The following is a 26,033-nucleotide window of genomic DNA, read 5'->3' as shown; positions in this document are numbered from 1 at the left end:
GCCGACATCCTCACAGTGGTGGAGTGCCCAACCAACTACACACACTAACAGGCTACACGCCCAGCCATTTCCACAACACTAATGCACCCATTCACAACACCATTCTGCAACCGCACCACAAATGCCAATATTCAACCACAATTTACCTGCACCCTCTACCTAACACTTACACTACCCGCCCCGGGTGCTCGTGAAAGGGGTCCACTCTTCCCCCATCCACACCTTCGCACCATGCACACCACTCCGTACCACTCACTCCAACTCTCTCCACACACCTGTACCTGCACACCTGTGCTCTCACACCTGGTGCCACCTGCACCCTTCTCTCCCCAAGCGCATTCGCGCTGATCCACACACTCACTACTCATACACTGCTCCACACACCTGTCCAGTTGCACACCTGTGCAATCACACTTGTTCAATCCTCACACACACAGCATCATCTCAGCTAACTACTCCCTTCTGAAACTCGCGCTTCCCAGTCGTCCCTTTAAACTATTGCGCTCCCACGTCATTATCATCCATACTAATCTACCTGCGTCCCCACTACAGGTATCAGTCACTAACTAATCTTAACGTTACCTAAGGTCATCTTCTCTAGATCCCTACAATATAACCTAACCCACCCGGGCTAGTTTTCACTGCCTTACACCCCATAAGCTATTGCTCCTTTGCCCCACTCATGGGAAGGGTGGCAGATTTGCCATCCCACCACATCGGGGGTCTCTCACTACCAATTTTGCACATCAAATTTCAACAAATTAAAAATTTGCCAATCACTACCCATCATCTGCCAATCACTACTGCCAATCCTTTGCCAATCATCAAATTTTGTTTTTCTCTAATTTTGGGTCCAAAACACTAACCTCATCACCCAGTCTACTCACTAATACCTCTCGGTGCGCCAATCCCTGTCCAAAGCCCGGCTTCGTAAAGCCAAGCAATGGATGCTGGTTGTTTTGTGCCTGCGGCTGGATGCGTCCGGCATTCGGGGCAGGGACGGGGGCTTACCCGGGCCGAGATCCCACGCATCACCTCGGCGTGGAGCCATCCAATGTCCCGATCTCGACCTGCCGGCATGCCTCAACAAAACGTGGTCGCCATAACGACCCTTCCTATCCAGCCGCCCGCTCCGCCTAGTGGAGCACAGACGCGGCCGTTCAAAGCGAGGCCCAGCACGCACCGAGGGCCCGATTCGGCTACAAGTCGTTCTAAACTCTATCCCGTCTAACGTCGATGCTTCACCTGGACGCTTACACCCCGCAGCCCGTTCCTTGCTCACACATCCAGCTGTGCCCATGCTCCTCGTACCTTTCCTTACACACCCAGGTACACCCATTCCACTCACAGCCTTGGTCACACACCTGACCACCGAACACTTTGGCACACATTCGTTGGTAGCACACCTCACCAACACACTTCTTCGCGCCCCCTCCTCGGTCACCTCCTCTGTGACAATCACAGGTGTGCTCTCATTCGCACACCCAACCACGTGCCTCATCACCAACTCCAGCGTGCATTCCCACTCACGCTCTACCATTCCAGGTGAGCATCCTTCCATCCCAGGTGTACATCCTCGCTCACCTGTCACAACTAACTCACGCTCCATGTCACTCTCACTACTTTCACCTCCATTCCTGACAGCGCACTCACCCTTACTCTTGACAGCGCACTCTTTCCTCGTGCACCTGTCCGTCACACACCTTTCTCGCGCACACTCTCCCGTCACACCCTCTGTAACACTCACCACAGGTGTGCATTCTTCCTTGCCTTTGACAGCGCACTCTTTCCTCATGCACCTGTCCGTTACACACCTCTCTCGCGCACACTCTCCCGTTACACCCTCTGTAACACTCACCACAGGTGGACACTCTTCCTTACTTCTGACAGCGCACTCTTTCCTCATGCACCTGTCCGTCACACACCTTTCTCGCGCACACTCTTGCGCACACTCTCCGGTCACACCCTCTGTAACACTCACCACACCACGCTTCCATGTGCTCCCTCGCACACGCGCTACGACCGACTCACTCTCGCCAACACCCTCACTCCTGGGCACACACTTTTTCCTCACACACCCCAGAGTCGGACTTTCTCGCACACCTCCTCTTTCGCACACCAGACCTGTCGCACACTTCACCAACGGCCTCTCACGAACACCCGGGTCCATCTCGACCCCCAAGCTTATTAAATCCCCTGGCGCATCATACGCACGACCATATTGGTCACCACTTACACCGGGTCCTCTTCCTCTTCGCTTCTCCTCCATCACCTGCGAATCCCTCATCCGGTTAATGAGCACATCATCACGATCCAAACACAGACTTTGGACCAATTCTTTTATCTCCTCCTTTATCTCCTTCTTATCCCCTCTCCGTCGCTTCTTAATTTCACTCATCCCTTCTTCCACTTCTTCTAATTTGTGCTTCACCTCTTTTATTCCCCGGTACGTCTCCTCAAGCTCGTCCTCCAAGGCTACCTTGACCGTTTCCATGTGCGTCCTCACCTGCCGGTCCTTCGTCTCCATAACCTCTATCACTTCGTCCATTTTCCTCGTCAGGTCCTCATGTACCGTCTGGCACTCTTTTTTAATTACCCCTACATCCTTTTTCATCTCTTTCTGTGTCGATTTTAAACCCTCTATTACCGCTGTGTTCTTCTTTACCTGGTCCCCCAACTCCTTTTGTCCCACTGTCAGTTGTTCTACTCCCAGCGTCAACTCCTCTATACCACCTTGCAATTTTACAGTCCCCTTTCTCACCTCTTTCTCCATGCGCTCCTTACAGTGCCTCACCTCCTCGCGCACTCCTCCGACCTCCTCACTCACTCCTCTTCTGATCTCCTCTCCCATCACTTGCATCTCCTGCCCAGATGCCACCCTCATCTGCTCCATTTCCTCCCTGTGAGCATCCAGTTTGGTTTCTACCCCTATTCTGACCCCCTCTATCTGCTGCTCCATTTGTTTAACTTCCCTTTCCGCTTGGTCCCTCATGTCCCTCAATTTGCCTTCCATACTGTTTTCTAACCCCTCTAACCCATTTTTCACTCCCTCTATCTGATTCTCCTGGGCAGCCATTCTATTTTCTACCCCCATTAACCCATTTTTCACTTCTTTTATCCCGTTGTCTAACCCCTCAAAATTATTGTCTAACTTCCCAAATTTCTTGTCTAACTCCCCGATTTGATTCCCTAGTCGCTCCCCCATTCTGTTTTCCATTTTCTCCATTTCCCTGGCTCTTTTTTCGTTGTCGCTCTTCGACTCTGCCATGTATTCGCTAAACCGTGCCATGAACTGCTGCATGTCAAACGGCTGCATGTTAAAGCCCGCTGATACAGCCGGCTCGGCTACCGCGCGCTCGTGCGAGGCGCCTTTTTGCGCGCCCGCTACTTCGTGCGTGACGGCGCTATTTTGCGAACCTGCCGCCCTCACTGCTTCGCTCTCCTCTTGTCCCTCAATTTGGTCCTGGACCGACCCTGCTTCACTCTCCCCTACCGGACCCCAGCCGTCTTGATCCGCCATAGCGCGACTTTCAAAATTCGAGTTTCGTAAAACAAATTCGAAATTTCGCCGTTATACTTTCGTCGAGCGCAGTACCCGCGCTCCGGATCGATTTTGTCGAGCGCCGTACGCGCTCCGGATCGATTTTGTCGAGCGCAGTACGCGCTCCGGATCGATTTTGTCGAGCGCAGTACGCGCTCCGGATCGATTTTCCCTCCCAAAATTTGGGCCTAACTAATTTAGTCCCGGGTCCGAATCCCACTCCTGACACCAATTGTTACAGACACGACTTTGATGTTAAGGTGGGCCGAGCGGGATGGCCGCCGTATCCGTACAAGTTACCCGATTGTGCCCGAACGTTGACTAGCCGCGCTATGCTGGCTCAATAAGAAAAAGAAGACACCCGGCTGGATTACAATCACACAATACGACACCAACGTTTCGATTCTCAAGTATATTCGTACGGAAAAGGTTAGATTACAGGGGCTAGAGGTATATTACAGGAAGACAGGCACTTAGACACACTCTTATATTAACCCCGGACAGACGACAGACACACGGGACAAAATGCTGACTCACACGGGGGTTGATGAAAAGGAAAGGCAGGTCGCGATGGCTCAAGGTGCACTCTTGGCTCAAGGCAGAATCGACTCGGTCCGGTCCAGAGATGCGGGGAGGTATCGTCGCGCTGGGGGTGGCGGTGGCTTCTCTCTCCAGTCTCCAAGCTGAGGCGCATCTGACGTCACATCCGGCGCGGGGCCGCGTATATCCGGCGGGGAGAGACACGCCCTCGGCTCGTTAGCTCCGCCTCGTGGAATCGGCACGTTGCTTCTCATTGGGTGCGTGGGGGGGGGGTTACTGGCTCCGCCCCTGACGAGGAGCTGACAGCCAGCCCCTTCGGGGTAACCCCGTGGAGCGCATGGTCTGGAGCTAATCGAGCCGGTGTGAGGACGCATCCTCCCCCGCTCCGCCGCCATCTCCTCTGTTGTTGTTGTAATTGTTGTTGTAGTTGTTGTTATTGTTGTTGTTTGGGGAAGAAGATGGGAGGAGGTATGGGAAAGGTCCTAAACTCACTACTGGTGCCATATAATCACATTCTGGTGCAACGAAGAGTCATAATTAATGGAAACGAGGCCTTAACTGACATAGATTAAGAATAACTAGGAAGATGTCCGAAAGTTGGCTACGTGTGGTGCGGTGGACCTGGGCACGACATTCAATGGGGGAATAAGGGGAAGGTCGGCTCTACTGATTGTTATTTACATGCAATGGGACTAGGGAATGGGGGATCGGGGAAAGTTGGGGAGTATTGGAGAAAATAGGGGAATATTTACAAGCGGATATGGAGGCCAAATTCCATATTCGCAACAATATTTTGTCAAGAGATTGCATTAGAGGTTCAACAACACCGGCCTAATGCTGAACTACTTTCATTGCAAATGTGTACGCCACTGTCACAGGACAAGACATAAAATGTGGTGAAGGCTGCAGAGCACTAAAAAAACAATAATGTGAATCACTGCCATTAAGGACCATTTCATGGCGGTCTGACAGGATGGCACAGAGGTAGCGCATTCGCATTTGAGCCATCTACGCTGGATTCAGTTCCTGACCTGACTATAAACTGTCGGATTGGGACTTTGCAAGCAGGGCCTTGCGCCAAACAAAATACGCAATCCATCAGATGGGCCGTTAAGCTGGTGACCCATCTCCTCACATTTCTTACTGTGGAATCTTAAAAAATCCCACTGCGTATTGTGATGAAAAGTAGTCAAGTTAATGTCCGCATTCCATATTCCTGCCCCGAATAGGTCCACAGGGCCCAACCCAGCAGAATTTGGCTCTGGCACTCCATTACTCACCGTGGGACGATGGTCCATGGGTAGAGCCCGAAACAAAACCAGAATAAGTAACAACGACAAAAACAGCATTTCACAGGACTTTTTTTTTTATCTGCCTGTCTCTTTAATCTCCTTCCGCCCAGCCTTTTATGACAACTGCACTTTAGATGCCGAGGAGTTTGATAGAAAATCAATAACCTGCTGCAAAACCTTCCAGCAACGGGCATCCTTCAGGCGTACGCTCATCAAGAACAACGAAAAACTCACCTTCTGACAGGCTTCGGATAATCCAGTGACGTGTCCTTTTTAAGGTAGAAAGCAACTTCGAGAATGCAAAATGGAATTTCTGGCTATTTATCAAAACCAGACATCCTCTATTCTAGCCAAGATCCAAAGATAGAAAGGAAGGCCGAGAATATCAAAGAACTATTCAACTACAGAATGTTAAACATCACAAGGACAGTTGGCGTGTTAAAAAATAGGAAGAATGTGAAGGCCTTGCTGAAGTCCGCAAGGGAGGAGTAATATTTTATCTAAAGTGGAAGGAGGTTCCAGAAGCAAGTGAGAAATCAGCAGACACATCCAAAGCAATACAACCAAGGCCTAGCATAGGTGGATAGATAACAGTCTTCCTTATATAACTGAGACAAAGTAATGTCAACTGCTGACTACAGGGCGAAAGGCGGCACGACTCGAAGGAACGCTTTGCATCTTAAGTTGGCAGGCCGCTTGATAAACCAACCGACCTAAAGAAAAATAAAATGGCGGAAAGTCTTTGCTACTTTCCGACTGCGTGCCATACACTCAACGTGCAAAACCTTCAGCAAACACACTCCAGCTTGTTACTCTTACAAACGTTTGACGTATTTATGAAACTAACCATGTGCATTGCCATTGTCAGCGGGGAGGAAATAGGAAGCAATCACGGCAACCATCTTGCACTTACGTCCTGCAGGTGCTGTGCACAGGCGAGCACCATTATGCTAGTTTTGGAGTGGAGAGGACTGTGATTTGAAAAGGAGTTTGTGGGAAGAATGAAAGGTGGGAATGGAGCCCCTCAACACGCCCCCCCATGCCGGTAGCCTTTCCGCGACTGCGATCGATGCTTTGCGGCCACAATGGAAAGGAAAAAGAAAAGGAAGAGCTTGGCACCTGAATAATGCATGCGGACTGTCAGGCTGCAGTAACCACAGCCTGGAGATGTGTCATGGCTCTTTGAACAGCCGGGTGAAGGGACAGCTTGTCCTGAAGTAATGTTTACATCTTGTCAAGAACTGAAAAATGATTTGTTTTTCTTTATTTCAGTGCTCGCATTACCAAAATGCGTTGTCTTAATGATGACAATGTCACGGAAATAATCAGAGCAGCATTTGTCATGACTGTTAGAAAAGCCATGTTGCTGGCTTGTTTTATGAAGTTACGAACCCTGTGTAGTGCCAGCCAGGCCTTAATTTGAAGTGATAGGAGTCAACGCTTACATAAAAGTTTAAATTAAGTTACATGATTACGTGTTCCCAAAACATGTATTTTGGAGTTTAAAAAAATCAATCGCAGCTTGTACATTGCACAGAAGCGGTGCCATTGTTGTGGCATCGCTGGTACCCAGAGTACCCCATAAAGTGACGGAACTACCCCAATTAAAGCTCAGAGGCTGTGTTTGTCTTGTGTAACAGTCCTGTGTTGCGTTGTCTTGTGTTGTATGTGTGTCTATGTGTGGGTGTGTCTACGAGCCTTAGATCCTGTAAAAAAAAGTAATCAAGGTGACTTCTGCAGAGGTATCTTGGATATGGGTTGTCAGGATACCCTAGATGCCTAGAGGTACGCACACGACCCTCTGAGCTGTCCAGCCTGGGTTTTAATCCCGACCCAGCTGTAAACTATCATCCCGGTGTTTCATATGCAGAACGATTCATCAATGCGTGTGCCGTCCCTCGGATGGATTTTAAATTTGGCATCCCGTTTGCTGGCATTATAATATAACCACCTTTAGGGGCCATTTTTCCCGCAAGCGGGGGTTGGCCTTTTTCGGGAACCGTGGTTGTTGTTGTTTTTTGGTCCTCTTTTTGAAGCAATGTTTTACGGCCAGATGCCCTTCCTGACGCCAACCCTTTTTGCCGCCTTTAGCGACAAACAGGGAATTACCAGTGAACTGGTACTCAATTAGCCGACCTCGGAAGGATGACAGGCTGAGTCAACCCCCCTGGCGTTAATTCAGCGATCGACCGGGATTCGAACCCAGGATCCTAGGATCCTAAGCCGGCACCCTAGCCGCTAGCCCAACACCAGGGTTCAATGTGGCATTAGTGGACGTTAAACATCCCGTGGTGTCCTTCATGAAGAGTAGGCGAGCTATCGCTGGAACCCTGAACAAATTACAAATGCCTGCCCTAACTACTGCTGGGAGATGCCTCAATGTGATTTACAGGAAAAAAAAAAAAGCATTGAAAAAATGAAGACAAAAGAAAACAAATAACCCAAGGAACAAAAGACAGATCAGCAAAATAATATGAAGGAGCACAACAGCAAATGATTGCCAAGCATAACAACATGGCTTCCATAAACTACAGGCAGCTGGGATGACAAGAGCAAAATGAAAATGATGCAGACTCAAAGGGAAATAAATTGTCTTGTTGAAAAAGAGAGGAAGAGAAAGGACATGAGAGAAAATAAAAGGAAGGAAAAAAAGCTGAGTCCACAGGGTGCTTATAAGTTATAACCGAGTCTGGTTGCAGGATGAGAGGATTTGCTGGAGATGGCAAAAGATGACAGTTACTGCTCAACATTGGCCCGACATCAGGGACAGACACGAGGTAGGAATGGAAAGCCGGGAGTGAAAAAAGGACAAAAAAAAAAGACGCAGGTGGATAGCCGGATTGGACACACTTGGAGTTGCAACAAAAACCCTCCGTTCTCCAGCAAACATTCAAAGGGAAAGGATATTCAGGAATCTCCATCACAAGATACAGGTGACACAACGTCGTGGAGTTCCGCAAGGAGGTTGATTGAAGATTAGTCAGTGCCGGTGGCATTAAATTGTTATGGCCGTAGCACGCTCGTGGTATTGGATTGGGTGACAGCATTACGGTTAGGTCTCAGAAATGGTAACTTAGCGAGATTATAAAACAACACTGGTAGATGTCCCCGTACAGTCAGAGATATGACCAGGCCCATCGCTGGGAAGAAGCCTGACACCGCAGCTTGTGTTTACCTGGCGTGGTTTCTTCAGCATAACCGTTCAAACCAGCGACATAACCAGCAACTGAAAAATGAAGTCAGGGATCGAACTGATCTAATTGTCCACCGCTCCTTTCCTATTCCATCTCCAGGCGCTGCATGACGTCATCGCCAGGCACCGAAGGGGGCCCGGCGATGACGAGCGCTGAAAAGGAGTACTCAGTTTTCACTCCGGTTTCTTTCTTTGTTTGTTTGTCAGGGTGACATCTTAGCCATCCTTTGAGCTAGGAAGCTGAAATTGCAGCACAATAGTGCGCACGTGCTTTGGCAAAAACGGTATTTTTTTTTTTGATAAATCCATTCATTGATTAATTACTTAATTATTATCGATTACTTAAGTACATATTTTCTTTCTCATCTGGGCAATATCTCAGGCACCTTTTGCGTTAGGAACCTGGTATTTGGACACGACAATGACCAAGTGTTTGGCTGTAAATCGTATTTTCAATTTATTGATTAATCAATTCATCGATTAATTATTTGATTGAATAAAAAAACCACCTTTAGAGGCCATATTTGATTGAATGAATGAATGAATGAAATATATATATATATGATGAAGAGTTGGATGTGCGGAAGTGTTGTAAAATGAACATATATATATATTACATATATATATATATAAGTGTGCAGACACTTTGTGCAGACCTTACATATATATATATACAAGGAAGTAAGATGAACATAATTATATATGATTAATGAATGGATTAGTTAAAAAAATTTAAGTTACAGATTCGGATGAAACGGTGGTGGTTTAGGTATTATATTAGCCAATTTATTGGTTAATAATTTAATTATTTTACGATTATTATTTATTTATTTTCATTAGCAATCACTTATTTATTTTCTTTCTCATCTGTGCAATATCTTAAGCACCTTTTAAGTGAGGAAGCTGATATTCGGACACAACAGTGACCAAGTTAAGTGGCTATAAAGGATATTTTGGATTTACTGATTCTTCAATTAATTGATTGATTAATTGATTGATTAATTTTAAAAATTTGATTAATGAGTTATTTAATTAATTTTCAAAACGTTAAGAGCTTCGGATAAAAACTGGTGGTTGAGGTATGCTTTAGCCAATTGATTAAGAAATTATTTTACGATTATTATTTATTGATTTTATTTACGCAATTAATCAATGAATTATTGTACACCTCTCCCTGCCAATACCAATTGATTAAGCAAATATTTTATGATCACTATTTATTGATTTTAATTATGCAGTTAATCAATCAATTATTGTACACCTGTCCATCCCAATACCGTCTGTATGTGCTGCACGGTGGCATCACCGGGCGCCAAACGCGCCCCGACAATGCTGCAAGCTGGAGGATGTTCTTTATTTGGCATGGGTATTTGGTACTTTGAATGTATCTGTACTTCTTACAGTATATTTTTTCATATTCCTGGATTATATATATATATATATGTGTATATATATATATATATATATATAAAGATTTTATTTAAGGCGAGTTAACTCTTTTTCAACTATATAATTAAACGATAGGCACACTTCGAAAATCTTTGGGGGAGGGGGTTGATGACTTGGGGTTGGGAGGGGGGGGGGGGTGTTGTGACTCGGGGTTTATAGGGTGCAGGATGGGGGGTTGAGGACTTGAAGTCACATTTTAAATTGCGCAGATGTTCTGCAGGTCCCTGCTAGTTTAGTTGTATTCCTCATATGACCATGTATTAACCCCATTCTATACCTCTTGCTTATTCTAATTTAAAAATCCACGTCCACGTAAACCATTTAATTATCCATTTGTTCCATTTATCTTACATATTTCACTCAATATAGTACAAAATGGCCTCCTCTTTTCAAGAGATACTATGGATTTTTGATGGACACAACCTAACTTCAGTCAGAACAGCAATCTGTGCATCACCGAACAAAGCTGGCTTTGCTTTGCATCAGGGTATCAGCAACCCACCAACCAACCAAGCAATCAACCAACTTTTATCACAATCACCAACCAAAAAAGCATCCGCAAAGCAAGGCATCTAACACGAGGCCGTAACTCATAAAATCTAACATAATGCTGCTCTCACATCACTGGCAGATCGGTGGCCTGTTGTCTACTGCGCTAGCTCCCACTGGGAGAATAGTGGGAGATACGAGCTCCCACTATTCTCTCAACCCTCTAAACCTCTCCAAGGTACTCCAGGATGCACATGATCTTCCAGTCGCCGCTTCCTGGTTCAAGTACAAAAATCCAGGCTTCCTGCACACCTCCACTTTCCTCTTTTCTCCTGTTTGTGGACCTACATTATTGAGGCAGTAATTTCCACTCTTCCCACCAGGGCCGCTGCAAGCAGGTGGTGCAATATATGCCATCGTGTGTCACCCCCCCATCCCAACCCACAACTACAGTGTGCGGTAGCGTACTCCACAATGCATGCCTCCTGCTGACACCGCACCAGGATGACAGGTTTATGAGTCAGATTTGATCAAACAGGAAAACAAATACTGTGAGCACGCTACCCTCCGGTCCACCCCTCAAATGAAAACAGCTGACCTTCGATATATGCCACCCATCCAAGTACAAACCAGGATTGACCTGATCGAATAGTTTCCGTGACATAATGGTATCGGGCAGATTCAAGCCTATTAATGGTAAGGGATTCCGTCGGATCGGGTAGAAAATGGCAAAGGACAGAAGGTGAGTGTAATTCTGTGAGACTGCATTGCAAATATGCTCCAGAACATCTGATTTTGTACATTTTCTCATCTGCTACTGCACATATTCAATGAGAGAACAGACTTCTGTTGCCAAGTGAGCAAAAAGACTTCTTCAAAACAATATTTGTGCCAGCATTGAGTGGATGTATGCAGATTAATGAACAGTAAACAGCAATAATTTCACAAAACATTGCTCACAAACAACTTTAGCCTTAACACACACACACACACACACACACACACACACACACACACACACACACACACACACACACACACATACACACACACACACACACACACAAAATTCCTATAGAAAGTCTGCACCCAATTTCAAACTTTTCACCTTTTGTTACCTTATAACGTGGAATTAAATTGTATTAAATCTGACTTTTTCCACATTTATTTACATATCGTAACCCACAACATTAATACAGGGCAATAAAATCAAACAATAAAAACTTTTGGAATTGGTGACCATTTTATGCCGTACAAAAATATCAGATCGGTCAAACAGGCTGGAAACTTTGAGACATCCTGGGTTTGGTTACCTTGCAATTGATGTGGCAGCATTGCCATCGGACCTGCTCCGCCCGTCATGGCTGCTGTCAGCTCTTGGAGGCCTCCGAGACCCACTGCGGGGATGCTGAGCAGGAAACCTTGCGGTGTAGCTGCTCCTCCGTGCTGCCCTCCAAGAAGAAAGCCACCTGGCATTGCACCGGCAGTCGATGCTGCTACCATGCTAAAAGGCAGCAGGAAAGGTGCTGCTACCTGAGAAGAAAAAGAAGAAGAAGAAGGTGCAGAATTTTATGTTTCTGTTTGTCATTTGCTGTCATTCTACTGTTACTTGTCATTTTACTATTTTCGTAAAATATAGCGAAATTATGTTTGTGGAAATATTTGGGACGACGTAAAGAAGCCACCGGTGAGTCTGATTAACCTGCTGCACTCTCCTATTTGATGCAAGGAATAACAGCGAGGAACTTGTCAAGTCCGGCAAACTGTGGTGCATTTGGGAAAGGGGCAAACTGTGGTGCATTTGGGACATGGGCAAACTGTGGTGCATTTGGGACATGGGCAAACTGTGGTGCATTTGGGACATGGGCAAACTGTGGTGCATTTGGGACATGGGCAAACTGTGGTGCATTTGGGAAAGGGGCACACTGTGGTGCATTGGGACATGGGCAAACTGTGGTGCATTTGGGACATGGGCAAACTGTGGTGCATTGGGACATGGGCAAACTGTGGTGCATTTGGGACATGGGCAAACTGTGGTGCATTTGGGACATGGGCAAACTGTGGTGCATTTGGGACATGGGCAAACTGTGGTGCATTTGGGACATGGGCAAACTGTGGTGCATTTGGGACATGGGCAAACTGTGGTGCATTTGGGAAAGGGGCACACTGTGGTGCATTGGGACATGGGCAAACTGTGGTGCATTTGGGACATGGGCAAACTGTGGTGCATTTCGGACATGGGCAAACTGTGGTGCATTGGGACATGGGCAAACTGTGGTGCATTTGGGAAAGGGGCAAACTGTGGTGCATTTGGGACATGGGCAAACTGTGGTGCATTTGGGAAAGGGGCACACTGTGGTGCATTGCGACATGGGCAAACTGTGGTGCATTTGGGACATGGGCAAACTGTGGTGCATTTGGGACATGGGCAAACTGTGGTGCATTTGGGACATGGGCAAACTGTGGTGCATTTGGGAAAGGGGCAAACTGTGGTGCATTTGGTAAAGGGGCAAACTGTGGTGCATTTGGGACATGGGCAAACTGTGGTGCATTTGGGACATGGGCAAACTGTGGTGCATTTGGGACATGGGCAAACTGTGGTGCATTTGGGAAAGGGGCACACTGTGGTGCATTGCGACATGGGCAAACTGTGGTGCATTTGGGACATGGGCAAACTGTGGTGCATTTGGGACATGGGCAAACTGTGGTGCATTTGGGACATGGGCAAACTGTGGTGCATTTGGGACATAGGCAAACTGTGGTGCATTTGGGACATGGGCAAACTGTGGTGCATTTGGGACATGGGCAAACTGTGGTGCATTTGGGACATAGGCAAACTGTGGTGCATTTGGGACATGGGCAAACTGTGGTGCATTTGGGACATGGGCAAACTGTGGTGCATTTGGGACATAGGCAAACTGTGGTGCATTTGGGACATGGGCAAACTGTGGTGCATTTGGGACATAGGCAAACTGTGGTGCATTTGGGACATGGGCAAACTGTGGTGCATTGGGACATAGGCAAACTGTGGTGCATTGGGACATAGGCAAATTGTGGTGCATTTGGGACATGGGCAAACTGTGGTGCATTGGGACATAGGCAAACTGTGGTGCATTTGGGACATGGGCAAACTGTGGTGCATTTGGGACATGGGCAAACTGTGGTGCATTTGGGACATAGGCAAACTGTGGTGCATTTGGGACATGGGCAAACTGTGGTGCATTTGGGACATGGGCAAACTGTGGTGCATTTGGGACATAGGCAAACTGTGGTGCATTTGGGACATGGGCAAACTGTGGTGCATTTGGGACATGGGCAAACTGTGGTGCATTTGGGACATAGGCAAACTGTGGTGCATTTGGGACATGGGCAAACTGTGGTGCATTGGGACATAGGCAAACTGTGGTGCATTTGGGACATGGGCAAACTGTGGTGCATTGGGACATAGGCAAATTGTGGTGCATTTGGGACATGGGCAAACTGTGGTGCATTTGGGACATAGGCAAACTGTGGTGCATTTGGGACATGGGCAAACTGTGGTGCATTTGGGACATGGGCAAACTGTGGTGCATTTGGGACATGGGCAAACTGTGGTGCATTTGGGACATAGGCAAACTGTGGTGCATTTGGGACATAGGCAAACTGTGGTGCATTTGGGACATGGGCAAACTGTGGTGCATTTGGGACATGGGCAAACTGTGGTGCATTTGGGACATAGGCAAACTGTGGTGCATTTGGGACATGGGCAAACTGTGGTGCATTGGGACATAGGCAAACTGTGGTGCATTTGGGACATGGGCAAATTGTGGTGCATTTGGGACATGGGCAAACTGTGGTGCATTTGGGACATAGGCAAACTGTGGTGCATTTGGGCCATGGGCAAACTGTGGTGCATTTGGGACATGGGCAAACTGTGGTGCATTTGGGACATAGGCAAACTGTGGTGCATTTGGGACATGGGCAAACTGTGGTGCATTTGGGACATGGGCAAACTGTGGTGCATTTGGGACATAGGCAAACTGTGGTGCATTTGGGACATGGGCAAACTGTGGTGCATTGGGACAGGCAAACTGTGGTGCATTGGGACATAGGCAAATTGTGGTGCATTTGGGACATAGGCAAACTGTGGTGCATTGGGACAGGCAAACTGTGGTGCATTTGGGACATAGGCAAACTGTGGTGCATTTGGGACATGGGCAAACTGTGGTGCATTTGGGACATGGGCAAACTGTGGTGCATTTGGGACATAGGCAAACTGTGGTGCATTTGGGACATGGGCAAACTGTGGTGCATTGGGACAGGCAAACTGTGGTGCATTGGGACATAGGCAAATTGTGGTGCATTTGGGACATAGGCAAACTGTGGTGCATTTGGGACATGGGCAAACTGTGGTGCATTGGGACAGGCAAACTGTGGTGCATTGGGACATAGGCAAATTGTGGTGCATTTGGGACATGGGCAAACTGTGGTGCATTTGGGACATAGGCAAACTGTGGTGCATTTGGGACATGGGCAAACTGTGGTGCATTTGGGACATGGGCAAACTGTGGTGCATTGGGACATTGGTACCTAATATCATTGGCCAAGAATAGCTGGGAGGGAGGGGATGTCCCAATGCACCACAGTCCCCTATATTTTGCTCCATGAATTCTGAGACTGGATTTTGATCTCATTCCCTGTGACATGATCGATGTGTTCTATTATTGCATTCATCAGCGTTTCAAACTTTGCAATAACAAGTCAGGAATCAAGGCAGTGCCACTCGAGAGTGCATCGGGGGTGTTTATCGCACCGTTCAGCATTGTTTTTGTGTCCAATTTTACCATTTTTATGGTTATTGCATTTTTTTTGAAGTTGTCCCTCGTTTTATTTATTTATTTTTTTCAATAAAAAGTGGGATTCAAAGCTGTCCTGCTAGCCCAGGACAATTATATTTTCCTTTCTTTTGTACTTCATGGAAATATTCTCAGATTGTCAGGGATTCCATTGAAACCACTCTGCCCAAAAGCTAAAAATCAAAGCCTCCATTCGAGTGGGAATTTGAGGCTCAAATATTCCCAAAGTGTCCCTGTGGACATTGTATTGTCCACGAGACATGGAATGATAGCGATACATGTAACGGATGGATTATATAAGATTTGTATTTCTGTAGAATTAATGAAGCAATGATCGACATGTATAATTAACTAACACTATGAGCATTGCGACATGTATACGCCATTAATTATTATGTAATTTGGACAAGTTGAGTGGGCAGTGTTATTGGCAGTATTAAAGGCTTAAGTTTTTGGAAGATGGGATGAGCTCCGAAGGTGGGGAATGTATACCTAATCACACCTGATTCCGCAATGAAGGTGCGTTTGGCGTTCCCATGCCCCTCTCGCTCCATGTACTTTTGACCTTTGTTCCCCCATGCCACACCTCTCTGAAACTCCGAAGAACTCGTGATAACTTTGTGAAACTCTCAATAACTTTTGGAGTTTTTGAGAACCCGAAGGTGGAATACCTCGGAGCCTTGGGGCCGTCCTAATAGTATTGTGGTGGCTCGTCATTGGATGATGTGGCAGATGCCGCTAAGGGTTTGGAGATAAAAAAAAACCAGCAGCGGAGACAAGTGTTGGTGTTGGTGGTGTTGTTGGTGGTGTTGGGGTTGGTAGTGGTGGTGTTGGTGGTGGTGTTGGTGGTGTTGGGGTTGGTAGTGGTGGTGTTGGTGGTGGTGTTGGTGGTGGTGGTGTTGGTTGTGTTGGTAGTGATGGTGTTGGTGGTGGTGGTGGTGTTGTTGGTGGTGGTTGTGGTGTTGGTGTTGGTGATGGTGTTGGTGGTGTTGGTGGTGGTGTTGGTGGTGTAGGTGTTGTTGTTGTTGGTGTTGGTGTTGGTGGTGTTGGTGTTGTTGGTGTTGGTGGTGGTGTTGTTGGTGGTGTTGGTCGTGTTGGTGGTGGTGGTGTTGGTGTTGGTGGTGTTGGTGTTGTTGTTGGTGTTGATGGTGTTGGTGTGGTTGGTGTTATTGTTGTATAGCCCCAGAGAGTTCTCTCGAACAAGCAAACAGAATCTCGATGTCGAACAGGCATGGAGACAGCCAATTGGTCTCCCAGGAGCGACCGAGAGATCCCCCACATCCAGGATTGTGTACCCCGCCCTCACGAAGTCGGAGCCACGACAGAGTTACAGAGAGAAGAGAGAGAGGGAAAGGGCTGGTCCATGGGGACCAATCGGCACTCTGACCGTGACCGTCCTGCCCTGACGAATCCGGGCAGCAGGGAAGAATGGGGAAGATTTGGCCTCTGACTTGCGTTGAGAGGGTACAACCACCACGGACGGAGAGGTGCCCCCGATAGTTGTAGTTATCATGATTGTTGGTGGAGGTGGTGGTCATCATTGTCGAGGTAGTTTAAGAGTCAGAGTCAAGTTCAAGCTGGTGCCAGATTAGTCTGATGTTGGGGTCCAGCATTCTGCGTGGCGAGTTGTGTGTGGTCCATTGTTGTCCTGCTGAGACTGGCCACACATTGCTGCAGGAAAGTCCCAGATGTATACACACTACACAGTCTCTGCCGCAGCATATAGTCAGGTTCACTATGTCAATAAACTATATTTCGTTCAAAATCATGGTAGATTAGCAAACCTATACATTTTTGGAAAGGTTATAGCATAAGGAAACTAAAAATCAATGTTTACATTTGGAGAGATACCTGTATGGCGGCCATTTTGGATTTTCAAAATGGCCACTGTAAAATACATATTTTGTTCTATTTCTGCCTCTAATTACCCTAAAAACTTTAAAAAATATACTAAACCTATATTTTCAGGGACAAGGAATCCAATGAAAGTATCAAATTAGTGCTATGGGGAATGGTAAGGCACGAATCAAAGGTTTTGAATTGCAAAATACTGTCTTTATATTCGCGATAAGTTGCATAATCAAATACATGTTATCATTTTGTACAGGCAGTTAATAACATCAAAATGTGTCACAATAATTCATATCACCAAACATACACAGGCAGTCAGCAAAATCATATATACACATGCAGTCAGTATAACTTCACATCTACACAGGCAGTCAATGACAAAATATACACAGGCAGTCAATGGCATCAAACATACACGATTACAGAATATGCCATTTAGAGTTCGTCATCACTGTCCTGTGTGTCGTATCCGACAATATAGTCCGCATCGTTTTCACAGTCCGTTCCACACAAGCAAAGGTCGGTCAAATTGATTGGCAAATCGAATTGGTCGAATGGTCGATCGAATCGAATTCGATGAATCGAATCGTATCGAATCGAATCGATCGAATTGGTCGAATGGTCGATCGAAGCGATTGGTCGAATGGTCGAATTGGTCGAATGGAATTGGTCGATTGGTCGAATTGGTCGAATCGAATTGGTCGGAATTGGCAAATGTAAACATTGATTTTCAGATTTTCCATGTAATAACGTTTCCAAAAATGTATAGGTTTGCTAATCTACCATGATTTTGAACGAAAAAACATAGTGAACCTGACTAATAGTGCAGGATTCCCCAAGAACCAAGGGTTTCACTTCCCTGAGGTAATTCACACCGTTTTCTGGTGACATCTTTTGTCCCTTCCATATGTCCGTGTCTTTTTCCAGAGCCTCGCCATAAATTCCAAGCGTGAGGTTATAAAGGTTTATAGGAATAGATAATTTCTCTTGGGAATTCTGGAGGTTTTGTGGCTTTGGATTTTATTTTGGATTTTTTTCATGTTTGAGATTTATTTTTTTCATTAACTTGTTTTACGCCATCCTTTGTTTATGAACTTGTTTTTTGTGTTAATAAACTTCGTGCAACTTCATGACGGTGGTCGTGTGTACAAGTTTATAAATAAATAATTATTCGGCTATCTGAGCCATCACCACCGGCTTCTGTATCCACCAAACATCCAATCAGGTTAAAACTCTAGGCCGACCGACCGACCGATCATCCGTCCATGTACTTCTGTTTATGCGATATTTCAAAAAACCATTGAACATTTAACTTTCATATTGCAGACATCTATTCCTCATGACATTATCTTAAGGTGATTAGATCACGGCTGAGATTGGCTGCATTATGTAGCCACGGCAACCATCTTGTTAGCTTGGCTTGTGTACGAGATATTTCAAAAACTGTTCAAGATTTACCTTTCATATTACACAGATCTATTTCTCATACCACCCAAAAGGCGGAGGAACTAGAGTATCAGCTCCTTGTTCATTGTGAATTCAGATCAGAACGACATTGATGGCGTGCCATCGCAAATGCCCACGCTTCTCACTGAAGCGAAGTTGAAAGATGTCAAAACGTTCCACCAGGAATGACCTAATATTAAACTAGAACGGCAATCAGTAGAGAGCATACCTCCGCCTGGTTGGCCATATCACTCAATGGTGAAGAATGACTTAAAAAAATTATACTAGCTGGATCCAGATCTTCACCAAAATTTAATCGATTCTTCCTTGTCACACACATATCCTGTCCAAAAAGTTTCGTCCAAATCCATCCATAACTTTTTGAGATATCCTGCTGTGTATCGTTTTTGGCCATATTTCCCAATGGTGAATGTTCAATTCCCAATTTGGCCCTATCTTTTTTGAAATTCCGACTTCTTTCCTGAAAGTCCTAGCAGTGTCCATGTGTTTTATACCTCTCCCACCCCCGCCACCTCAACCCCCCCATGTCCGTGCCTCCACCCACAAGCCCTCTCCCTCCCACAGATCTCACGATGTCCGTGCTCTCAAATGTTGTGCTTGTGTGCTTCCCTCTCTCTCCCCATCTTGTCTCCCACTCCCTTTATCGTATGTTTTATGTGTCAGTTTGTCTTTTTGTGATCAATGTTAGCTCTTACACGAGCCTCGATCTTGAATACAAAAATAAAATAAAATAAATGGTGAAGGACCACTTAAAAAATTAAATAATTCTCATATCCGAATCCATATTCAGATCTTCACCAAAATCGAATCGAATCGTCCTTGTCAGACACCCGATCGGTCCACCAAGTTTCGTCCAAATCCGTCCACAACATTTTGAGATGTCCTGCTATGTATCGTTTTTGGCCCTATTTCCCAATGGTGAAGAATCACTTTAAAATTTCTAGTAGCCGGATCCGAATCCAGATCTTCACCAAAATCAAATCATTTCGTCCTTGTGACATACGCTACATGTCTCGCAAATTTCGTCCAAATACGTCCACAACTTTTTGAGATATTGTGTTCACAAACGGACAGACAAACAGAAAAACAGACAGATAGGGATGAAAACATATCCTCCATCCACCTTTGGTGGCGGATGTAATTATGAGTTTTTAAAAATCTTCTCTTTCCATCCTTATGGCCAATAAAATCCAGAAAATCATTCCATGGTCTATGTGTCCCCCAATGTTGATTGCATATGCAAAGTTTCATTAGAAAATGTTTTTAAATGCTGTACGTCTGCAATTGCATTTCTTGGTATTTGACCTTTTGACCCCACCACAGGGGATGGAGCCAAAATGATACTGCTCTCACACCATCTTGTCATGTGGTGATCATAACTACTAAGTTTGGTGAATTTGTGCACAACCGTTGAAATAGCGTGATGGACAGACGGAACCGATTACAATATCCCCCCGTTTAAAAAAAAAAAAAAGAAGCGTGGATAATAATAATAAATAAATTAATCATTTGACATCGTAGCTTCGTCACCCAGCGAATTGTTCAATCATCCATTTCAAATGAGGGAAACAATGAGTGAAACGATAGCCATGCACACACACACACCTGTGGGGCAGTGCTGGTCATCTGAGTGGACTCCGCAATCTCTGTGGATGTCTTCCCTGGAGATCCCAAAGACTCTGTGCGATGAAGATCAGAATATCAGAGAAAGTATCCATCAGGAATCGTATTGATTTACATTTTGGATAGTCTTCCATTCCAAAGGCTTTGGGTAATTGACCACGGGGAAACATTTTTGAGAACTGCAGAATGATGTTAAGTCACTCAAGCAGCAACCTCCACAAAAAAGAGTAACATCATTGATGAATAGCAATAACTCACAAAGTGGTTCCTTACTGTGTACAACAATATGATGCGATGTATATGGTAAAGTTGGGACAGCTTGTTTCATTTCTCAATTTGATAATGAAAATCAAAGGTGTATATTCTATCTCATGGGTTTGAATATCTCGGCCCAGCTAGAAACTGTCATCCTGGTGCTTCGCAGGCAGCGCAAGGCATCAATATGTGTGCCGTGTCTTGGATGAAGGATAACTATCATGGACTATGTATGACAAACTTGGGGTGTAACGGTTAGAGAGTCCGCTCCGAGTCAAATCATACCAAAGACTTTTTAAAATGGCACGTGCTGCTTCCTTGCTTGACGTTCAGCATTTAAAAGGATAAGAGCATGGACAGTCCCTATAGGATGGCATTCATGGGGAGGAGGAATTCCTCCTTAGGAAATGCCCTGCTGAGGGTGTTGAGAAAAGCAGTGCCGTTGTTGTGACGTTACTGCCACCTCTGCTCCGAGCGCTCCGAGCTCTCCAGGAAGTGACGGCACCTTCCCCAAGCTCAGTGGCTGTGTTTGTCTCGTCTAACAGTCCTGTATTGTGTCTCATATATTCCTCTGTTTGTCCACCTGTGTGAGATTGTGTGGTAGCTCCACTATGATTCATAGGTCCAGTAAAAAATATCAATAAATAATAAAAATGTCTGCCAGCATTTGTGATAAGGGATGTGAAGATCCCATGGGGTCCTTCTCAAAGAGTAGGTGAGCTATCACCTGCACCTTGAACAAATTACAAAGCCCTGCTCTAACCCACAGTGGGCACTGCATCAGCAGCACAGCAAACAAGAAGCAAAATACATAAAGCAGGGGTGGATCCGGGGGGGGGGGGGGGTGGGGGAGGTCAATCGTCTTGTATGTTTTGTCTCCAAGACAAACAGAAGTGTCTCATAAACAGCGGCTGAAGAATGAAGAAGCCACGAAAAATATTCAGACTTCATGACTGTCATCAGCAATCTCCCTCCATTTCCCAAACAACACTCCATCAATGTCCCCCCCCCCCCAATCCTCCGTACCCCCACCATCCCCAACCCAGCCCCTCCTCATCCTCCTGCTTACCAATCTCTCGCAACAAAAGAAAGCCTTCACGACCTGACAACACTGCCATTTTCCCATCTTCTCTGACTGCCACTTTTCACCATGCATGGGGTTACCTGCAATCACTGCCCCATGTGACCATGTCTCCATGCTGGTTTACTGCATATCAAGCAGTTTTGGCTGTTGATGCCGGTACACACGGCCTGGTGGAAGCTGCACTGTGTCCTCGTAGTTGGTAGTGGAGATGGTAAAGTGTGTATTAATAAATAAATAATTCAAATTTGTTTGTTGGTCGTGGAGATGGTAAAATGTATATTAAAATAAATAAATAATTGAAATTTGTGTGTTGGTCATGGAGATGGTAAAGTGTGAATTAATAAATAAATAATTCAAATTTGTTTGTTGGTAGTGGAGATGGTAAAGTGTGTATTAATAAATAAATAATAAAAAGTTGTGTGTTGGTCGTGGGGATGGTAAAGTGTGTATTAATAAATAAATAATAAAAAGTTGTGTGTTGGTCGTGGGGATGGTAAAGTGTGTATTAATAAATAAATAATTCAAATTTGTTTGTTGGTAGTGGAGATGGTAAAGTGTGTATTAATAAATAAATAATAAAAAGTTGTGTGTTGGTAGTGGAGATGGTAAAGTGTGTATTAATAAATAAATAATAAAAAGTTGTGTGTTGGTAGTGGAGATGGTAAAGTGTGTATTAATAAATAAATAATAAAAAGTTGTTTGTTGGTAGTGGAGATGGTAAAGTGTGTATTAATAAATAAATAATAAAAAGTTGTGTGTTGGTAGTGGAGATGGTAAAGTGTGTATTAATAAATAAATAATAAAAAGTTGTGTGTTGGTCGTGGGGATGGTAAAGTGTGTATTAATAAATAAATAATTCAAATTTGTTTGTTGGTAGTGGAGATGGTAAAGTGTGTATTAATAAATAAATAATAAAAAGTTGTGTGTTGGTAGTGGAGATGGTAAAGTGTGTATTAATAAATAAATAATAAAAAGTTGTGTGTTGGTCGTGGGGATGGTAAAGTGTGTATTAATAAATAAAGAATTCAAATTAGTGTGTTGGTCGTGCAGATGGTAAAGTGTGTATTAATGAATAAATAATAAAAAGTTGTGTGTTGGTCGTGGGGATGGTAAAGTGTGTATTAATAAATAAATAATAAAAAGTTGTGTGTTGGTCGTGGGGATGGTAAAGTGTGTATTAATAAATAAAGAATTGAAATTTGTGAGTTGGTCGTGGAGATGGTAAAATGTATATTAAAATAAATAAATAATTGAAATTTGTGTGTTGGTCGTGCAGATGGTAAAGTGTGTATTAATGAATAAATAATAAAAAGTTGTGTGTTGGTCGTGGGGATGGTAAAGTGTGTATTAATAAATAAATAATAAAAAGTTGTGTGTTGGTCGTGGGGATGGTAAAGTGTGTATTAATAAATAAAGAATTGAAATTTGTGAGTTGGTCGTGGAGATGGTAAAATGTATATTAAAATAAATAAATAATTGAAATTTGTGTGTTGGTCGTGCAGATGGTAAAGTGTGTATTAATGAATAAATAATAAAAAGTTGTGTGTTGGTCGTGGGGATGGTAAAGTGTGTATTAATAAATAAAGAATTGAAATTTGTGAGTTGGTCGTGGAGATGGTAAAATGTATATTAAAATAAATAAATAATTGAAATTTGTGTGTTGGTCATGGAGATGGTAAAGTGTGAATTAATAAATAAATAATTCAAATTTGTGTGTTAGTCGTGCAGATGGTAAAGTGTGTATTAATAAATAAATAATAAAAAGTTGTGTGTTGGTCGTGGGGATGGTAAAGTGTGTATTAATAAATAAATAATTCAAATTTGTGTGTTGGTCGTGCAGATGGTAAAGTGTGTATTAATGAATAAATAATAAAAAGTTGTGTGTTGGTCGTGGGGATGGTAAAGTGTATATTAAAATAAATAAATAATTGAAATTTGTGTGTTGGTCATGGAGATGGTAAAGTGTGAATTAATAAATAAATAATTCAAATTTGTGTGTTAGTCGTGCAGATGGTAAAGTGTGTATTAATAAATAAATAATAAAAAGTTGTGTGTTGGTCGTGGGGATGGTAAAGTGTGTATTAATAAATAAATAATTCAAATTTGTGTGTTGGTCATGGAGATGGTAAAGTGTGTATTAATGAATAAATAATAAAAAGTTGTGTGTTGGTCGTGGGGATGGTAAAGTGTATATTAAAATAAATAAATAATTGAAATTTGTGTGTTGGTCATGGAGATGGTAAAGTGTGTATTAATAAATAAATAATAAAAAGTTGTGTGTTGGTAGTGGAGATGGTAAAGTGTGTATTAATAAATAAATAATAAAAAGTTGTGTGTTGGTCGTGGGGATGGTAAAGTGTGTATTAATAAATAAATAATAAAAAGTTGTTTGTTGGTAGTGGAGATGGTAAAGTGTGTATTAATGAATAAATAATAAAAAGTTGTGTGTTGGTCGTGGGGATGGTAAAGTGTATATTAAAATAAATAAATAATTGAAATTTGTGTGTTCGTCATGGAGATGGTAAAATGTGTATTAATAAATAAATAATTCAAATTTGTGTGTTAGTCGTGCAGATGGTAAAGTGTGTATTAATAAATAAATAATAAAAAGTTGTGTGTTGGTCGTGGGGATGGTAGTGTGTATTAATAAATAAATAATTCAAATTTGTGTGTTGGTCGTGCAGATGGTAAAGTGTGTATTAATGAATAAATAATAAAAAGTTGTGTGTTGGTCGTGGGGATGGTAAAGTGTATATTAAAATAAATAAATAGTTGAAATTTGTGTGTTGGTAGTGATGATCAAGTGTATATTAATAAATAAATAATACAAATTTTGTGTTGGTAGTGGAGATGGTAAAGTGTGTATTAATAAATAAATAATTGAAATTTGTGAGTTGGGAAGTGATGTAGATACTAAATCCCCCAAGGCTCTAATTTCTCCCTGTATGGACCCAGTACAGTGGCCTGAATCCCACCTCTGCCTCTGCCCCCACTGCCCCACAACCCGTCTGCATGCTTCGGACAAATACTATGTATGGCCATTAACAACAACAAAAACAACAACAAAATGTTAAATTTTCTTTGTATAAAAATAGACACACTATGTTTTTTGCAGTAACCCACCACAATCGGTGTGATCCACATCATTGGAGTCATTTCTCCCAAGCTTGGTTGAAAACAGCAAGTCTTGGGTCAGTTGTTGTGGTTCTGCAACGAACCTTTTCTCTTCAGCATGGTTCGTCATTCCCTGGAATGGCTCAAGACTCGGCTCTGGGCTCCTGTCCTGTAGGCCCTTCTGCCCAGACCCATGGTTAAGGCTTGCGAGCAGTGACAGACTCCGTGACAGGTATGCCTGCTGCTCTGATATCATGGCGTCCTACACAGGTAAGGGGGATGGAGAGAGAGGGGGGGGGGGGGGGGGGGGGAGGGGAGGGGAAATAAATGGATAAAAATTTGTCATAATTCCCACACTAAAACTTTGAAACATTATCAATGTTACAGCGCTCGAAGCTTCTGTGGCTCAAAAATCTCATGAGCCTCCATTTTGTGTACAAGATAGTGAAATGTATCATTGTCTGAAAAATGATATGGTCGCAAGATATGGTGGCATAAAACCACCAAAGAAGCAGCAAAACAAGGACATTCCTTCATTATTGCAACACTTTGCAATTCAATTACAGAAAGGGGATTTGAAATTGACCTGGATTACAACTAACTTGTCACGATGCTCAATTCCGAGACCAAAACAATGAACAACAATCCCTTAATCAGTAAAAAGGGCGGTCGGTGGTCTTTCTATCCTATACTGACTCGTCTCCGGCCTAGCTCCTCCTGGTCTGTCTGTGCTCCATCCCCCAAATATTCCTTCAGGACACACAAGATCTGCCAGCAACCATCTTCTGGTGAAACTACCAAAATCAAGACTCTCTGCTCACCTTCACTCCTTCATTCCTCTTTTCTCCCACCTCTGGAACAAACTCCCTCACTCTCTTCAATCCCACGCGTCCGTCCAGGTCTTTAAAACAGCTGTTCACCACCATCTCTTATCTTCCCCCATCCAAAACCTTGATCTTTTCTACCCCCGTTAATACACCCAAAAATCCACCTCCTTCAAATTCCCTGTTTTCTTTCCTGAAAGCCCCTGTACTGCCTGTAGTGTCCATCTTGTTTATCACGTGTACCCCACCCCAGCCCTCTCTCTTCTACAGAGCTCCTGATGTCCCTGTTCCCTACTGTTGTTGGTGCTGTGTAGCCCAGGCCAGTTGTCTCGAACAAGCCTGCAACACGGAGTCAGATGATCGATCTCGCAGGAACGACCCACCAGAGATCCCCCACATCCAGGATGGTGTACACACGCTTTCACGAAGGCAGGGCCACGACAGAGTTAGAGAGAGAGTGAGAGTGAGAGTGAGAG

The 26,033-nt window shown here is 44.2% G+C and overlaps 1 protein-coding gene across 1 annotated transcript in view; it reads right to left on the bottom strand.

Moving 5' to 3' along the window:
• POU6F2 (POU class 6 homeobox 2) overlaps window positions 1–26,033 on the bottom strand; it is a 162,767-nt gene that overhangs the window by 59,917 nt on the left and 76,817 nt on the right. Inside the window, exons 2-4 of the mRNA XM_068125835.2 lie at window positions 24,743–24,995; window positions 20,263–20,336; window positions 11,818–12,037 (exon numbers count right to left, since the gene is read on the bottom strand). Of these exons, the coding sequence (XP_067981936.2) occupies window positions 11,818–12,037; window positions 20,263–20,336; window positions 24,743–24,989 (541 nt within the window). The 5' untranslated portion in view covers window positions 24,990–24,995. The remainder of the gene's footprint in view (window positions 1–11,817; window positions 12,038–20,262; window positions 20,337–24,742; window positions 24,996–26,033) is intronic.

Source organism: Myxine glutinosa, chromosome 10 (assembly GCF_964187855.1).
Source record: "Myxine glutinosa chromosome 10, kmMyxGlut1.1, whole genome shotgun sequence".
NCBI lineage: Eukaryota > Metazoa > Chordata > Myxini > Myxiniformes > Myxinidae > Myxine > Myxine glutinosa.
Note: the sequence above shows the minus strand (reverse complement) of the source record. Positions and strands in the feature narration are given on the sequence as shown.